The sequence below is a fragment of the Arctopsyche grandis genome, chromosome 11 (genome assembly GCF_051622035.1).
Source record: "Arctopsyche grandis isolate Sample6627 chromosome 11, ASM5162203v2, whole genome shotgun sequence".
Lineage (NCBI taxonomy): Eukaryota > Metazoa > Arthropoda > Insecta > Trichoptera > Hydropsychidae > Arctopsyche > Arctopsyche grandis.
Window position 1 is genome coordinate 24,221,489 of NC_135365.1, and position 6,000 is coordinate 24,227,488.

At 28.6% G+C, this 6,000-nt stretch overlaps 1 protein-coding gene across 5 annotated transcripts in view; it reads left to right on the forward strand.

Moving 5' to 3' along the window:
• Positions 1–5,612, forward strand: part of PMCA (plasma membrane calcium-transporting ATPase 3) — a 194,285-nt gene extending 188,673 nt beyond the window's left edge. For all 5 annotated transcript variants that reach the window (XM_077441537.1, XM_077441541.1, XM_077441540.1 and 2 more), the window contains one exon: positions 3,144–5,612. In XM_077441537.1, the coding sequence (XP_077297663.1) occupies positions 3,144–3,368 (225 nt within the window). In that variant the 3' untranslated portion in view covers positions 3,369–5,612. The remainder of the gene's footprint in view (positions 1–3,143) is intronic.
• Positions 5,613–6,000: the final 388 nt, after the last annotated feature.

Sequence of the window (6,000 nt, forward strand, 5' to 3'; positions counted from 1 at the left end):
TTAAACTGAACTTTAATTTGAGGCAAGTTGCTTGCACTTAAAATTTTCAAATTATTTTTCTATTATCAAACACTGATTCTATCTACTGCACTACAAACACTTAAAATTTGTGATTTTTTTTTCATTGAAATTGAGCTACCGTTCACCCTGACTCTACCTTTTCAACGCTACAAGGATTTCAAATTATTATTTTTTAAATCCATTAAAACGCCACATGTCTATTGTATTAAATAAAATAACCTTAAATATAATATATTAGATATGTTATTAGTTTTATCATATTTGTATACTAAAATCACAATTGAAAGATTAGAAATAATTGTTATTATACTATTTATTAAAAAAAAAGGATAGAGTAGCAGTAGTTATAATAAAAGCATGCAATTAAAAGTTATCATACATAAAATGATATAAATTTATTCTATGATTATAATTTTTCTTTTTCGAATCTTGAAGTACAAGCTATTCGACATTATGGATATGATGACACCGTAATTTAATACTTTAGAATAACTTACAGTTATCGAAATAGCGAATTGTAATCGTACATATACATAGGTATAGTTGTAGATAAATGACATTTGTATTTATTGTTTTAGCTAATGAGTAGATATTTAAGAGTTCAAGGATATAAATTGATTACAAATTCGAAATATGCCCAGGTTACTTACGTACGAGATCTTATGTAGAACACTTGCTTAAATGTTTAAATTAACCAACTTTAAGTGGAATTTAGACTATAGCTTCTTGACTTCAGGCTCTGAAACCCTCCAATGTTGTGCATTCAGTTCAGGATCAAACTGAAACTTTCCCATTGCAAAAATCTTCGTCTTTGATGTGATTACAGATCTTCTGTTGAATTTTCAACTAGTAATTGTCCATTGCCCAATTGCCCGGGGTGTTTCTAAAAGTTTGTGCGTATACGCAATTCTCCATACAAAAGCACGTGTATGTTTTATCTATATATTTATATATTATATACATTACATTATATTTATATTTGTACATATAAACCCAATTTCAATTCTCGCAAGCTCTTTAATTTGTGATTAGTTGTCTGATTGAAATTTTCACTCTTCGATCTCTTACATAGCATAAATATTTACTTCCTATCTGTTTTGTTAATTTGAGTCTTTCTTTTCTATAATAGTTGAAAAAAATTCAAAAATCTTGCGCTATACATATATTTATATATTATCTTTCTTTCACACTTCCTCTCCAAGTTATTTCATTCCCTGTCTTCTAAATTTGTTTGTGGTTTAAAGTAGGAAGTGATTTAAATTGAGTCAAATTTAAATAAAGAACTAATCATGAAAAATTAGAGCTTTTTCATATTCAATGCTTCATTGATTTGTGTTCTATTTAGACCACGAATAATTTAATTTAATCATTATTATAATATGAATTTTTAAGCATACATAATATATTACATAAACGACAGCTGAATTTGCATTCAGCTTTGAGATTTTACTATTTACTTATATTTAAGCGACATTAGGTTAGGTTATTTGTATGAATTCATAATCAGTTGAATCGAGTAAATGCTTGGTGATATTATTCGCTGGAATAATTCAAATTTAAAGTTCACTGAAAAGGTATATTTATCACCTTGTACGCAGAGTTGATTTAACCCTTTGGTTACTAAGGCGTTTTGATACTCCCCGTCCAAGATTGTCAGAACATATTTTATAAGGTTTACTTTTATAAATTTACCGTTTAATTTAGGTGAAAATATCTTGATCCATAAAAATCATATTCAACGCGCTCCCTCTTTCTTAACCACTGAATCGCCACGCTTTTGTAGAAACCGATTCAATTATTTCATTGTATTTAGTGCCAACCCTTGACACTACCTCTTGAATATATCACGAACTAACGAAAAATATTGATTTTTTTCAATTTCATTAGTATCACAAGGTATTTTTAGATGTCATTGCGAAGAAACCAAAATTAGTTCCGATTCATAGCCTTAAATACAAAAGAGCGCGCACCGGTGCGCTTATGGTGATGAAGTGGTTACAAGTGGTGTGGTACAAATCGGTGGCTGACTAATTTGGTTTTCGAGACGACTCGTGTCACGTCCTTATTTATCCGACAAATATTTTTCGTGGCCCGCTATATTTAATCATGTGTTAAAGTCCAGAAATTCATTATTCATTATTATATTCATTCAGATATTTAATAAATAAGGCCGTGAAACTAGTCGAAACTAAAACGAAAACCAAATTAGTCATCCGCCGAGCATATTGCAGCGTATCGTAGCAAAAGGTGCCTAATCGGAGAGAGAAATCCTTTTTTTGGACTTGAAATTTATATTTTAGCTTAATATAATAAGTCAAGCTTAATGTAATAATTTTTAGCGGTTCTCAATTAAATTTGATTTTAATAAGCTTTTTTTTAAATAGAGCATATAAATATTAACATGAAATCTCCCTATAGAATTTTCAAGTATAAACTTGGCTTATGATTTTTCTACGCCAATAATTCGATAGTTAGGTTAGTTTGTATGATTAGTGACATTAATTGTTCGGCAGTCTTGGTACAGAGAAATGTAATAATAATAGAAGGGCCCTTACGAATAAATAATTGTTGTCAATATTACGCTACAACGCACGGAATACAATCGGATCAATTTACTTATAAAAATGTATCCCATGTTGTTTATTGTGTGTTTTTGAATGCATTGTGCAATTTTTAACGATGCACTTGCCCATCTTGCGAGTAATATAAACAAACAGAGAAGTTTTTATCGGACATATGTACGTTGAGCATCAAGCACCAAATACGACTGATGCTAAAATTATTTACGATTGTCTGTGGACAATCGTCACTTGACAACGATATGACACCTAAGGCCACTTATATTAATATAACATTTCTCTGCATTGGTATATCATCATTTGGCAGCCAAAGGGTTGAACATCTTGTTTTTGACTCGGCATGGTGTCATACATTTTGATATCTGATATTAATTAAATCAAGGTAAGACTTTCGTTAGTCGATGGAAATTAAGAATTGCAATAGTATGTATGATATAAAAAGTAAAAAAGTAAAAAAATACGGCAGTGGGGCATGTGAGCAGGTCGGAGTTAAACAAAATGGCTCCTACAATCCTCGTGTGTTGGTATATGTTTACGTTGCAGCTGCGCGTGGTGCGCGCTTTCAAATCCACTCTGGAGGACTTGGAGGAACGTCTCAGCGTCCACAGTTCGCACAGTATGCCTGGTCTGAAGCTGCGGGCCGGTCGGTTACCAGCCGACATAGCGTACATTGACGACGACTCGGGCAACGCTTCTACCAACAAGTCGAGGTTCTTGGCACTTCCCAAGCGCTCTCGCCACCATGGTTCCGTTGAAACGCCCATCTAAATCATATACATCTAAGATAATAAAAAGATTATTTTATTTTCATTTTATTCTTTTGTAAAAATAAAAACAACAACAACAACAACTTGTGTATTCCAAACACTATATATAAATTTATTCCATTCACTGCGCTTAATTGAGATAGCTTGAACACTGTTATAATTTAATATCAAAAAGTCTGTTTTGCATAATGGTTGTGTGTGTGTGCAAAATATTGAGCTTTTTACTATCTCATTTAAGTGCCGAATGTTTATTCGACTAGTGAAGTGTATGCACATTTGCTGTGTGCACTTTCATACACACATTTGATCATGTATATAAGTATTATTATAATGGCTTTCGATTTCTCGTTGCACTTGAAACATAAAAATTTATCAAATTATCACTCATTTTTGTAATTTTAAGTGTCTGTGTCAATAATGATAGCGATCGTTATTTATTTTACGGTTTTGTCTCATTTAAGTACAATAAACATTTCCATAATTTGTTTAAATTTTTCTTTTCTTTTTTTTTTTTTTTTTTGTTTTCCTATTATTTATTTGTATTCTGAATATAAAAAAATTTGATTGCGTTGTTTTTAAAATTAAAAAAAAGCAATAACTTATTAATTTTTTATGAAAAAGTATGATCTTAGTAATAGAATATTATTTATTTTTTTATTATGATTTTCACGTTTGTTTCCATTGTGATAATTAGATGTTAAATTGTAATTAATTTATTGATTAGTATGTGATTTTTGTCCACACATCTTTTTTTCTTATTACGGGAATGTGTTATATTTTTTTTTTTAATTAACATTAAAATTCACACAAATATGAGCTTACGAATGATAAGACTAGTTTATTTTTGATAAAAATCTATTTGACTCGACAATCATAATTATTGTCATAGATATATACCTATATATTGATTAAAAGGAAGGTTTTACTTACAATAGGTGTTGCATTTTTTCTTTTTTTTATTTTAATTATTTTTTTCATTCGAAACAGTGGCTTTCATAATTTTTTTTTTATATCTTAAGTGTATCGAAATATAGCTTATCTCTATTATAATCTCAATTCATGTTAAATATTATATATAATATCTATCGTACACAATTCTCTCACCTCAACATGTGAATGTGAAATTTTTTTTCCTCGAATATTTTAAATTCATATCCATTTTCAAGTTGTTTTTTTTTTCTAGTCGTCGAAATTAAATAATAATTCAATTTCAAATAGTTTTTTTTTCTACCGCCACAAATAAAACTCTTTACTCAAACCTACGAACACCAGAAATTCGGTAAGTTTTCAAACTTCATTCAAATGCATTTTTTCTTTAACAATAAAGCTTTTTTTTGTATTGTATTTCACAAAGTGCACCATAAGTATAACTACAAAAAAAAAACATCTTCATTTACATTCCTTATACACAAACCTTTACACGACTTTTAAAAACTACCTTAAAATACGATAGAAGCTATGAAGTCTTACTCTTGTCGCGCTCTTTTCTTGCATTGCTATTATATTATCTTAAAAATGCACTTAATAATGTATTATTAGATTTTTAAAGAAAATATTGTAATATATTAATTATTCACGTGTATTATTCTTAAATTATAATGTTGCATTCCGTTTCTTTTCATTTTTTAATTACATTATTTACTATTATCAACATTTCTGGATTTTTTTTACACCTTTTACTTACAATTTTCAATGAAGTCATTGAATATTTAAAAGTTCCAAACGAAATACTTATTATTTTATTCATTGACAGTGCTATCTAGCAATTATTGATTCATTATTTAATTTCATATCGTAAGTATGAGAAGAAAGCAGAGTGAAATGTGATTGTTGCACGTGTGCACGATAGATTACTTTCTCAACAAAATATTATAATCATAAAACTTTACGATTATTCCGTATGAAATTATAAAGAGATGTTTATTTTCAAACTATGCACGAATTTTCAGCACTAAATTGCATATACATAAATATACGGTAAGGAAATCTAAGAAATAATCAAAATTTGACATTTTTAAAAATATCTAAGATACGCAGTTGTCTCGAGAAATCGCTGAATACAGTCTTCCGATTTAGATATAAATAAGGTAGCGGATATATACTATAATGACTTGATTTCTCTACTTGTTTAGGCATTGAATGATCCGAATAAATTTTAGCTATCACGCAAATCAGCGTTTTTGAAATGTAAAAAATATATACATACATATACTCCATAATTAAGGAGATTTAACGTTTATAAAATAGATACAAAAAAAAAATATCATTACATTATATAAAGAATTTATTGTTCATTAACGTGTCTTCATCTCAGAGATGTTATATTTTAGTGTCGTAAGTCTAATAATAAACATAGTTAAAACTTTTATCGATATATATTTAAATAACATTCTATTAACTCTATCTCGGCAATCGATTATATTTAACAATTGCACCTATTTTTGAATTTAGTATTGAACTCAAATTATATACGTTTTTTAATACATATTCATGATCATGTACATGTATGTATATCTATAATGATATCAATATTACAGCACTAATTGTTCGTAAATACTAAACGTTAAGATGTTTTTCTCGAGGTTGGTCGTTATGAGATTATACCCATAATTTAATGTGAAATATTTAGAGAC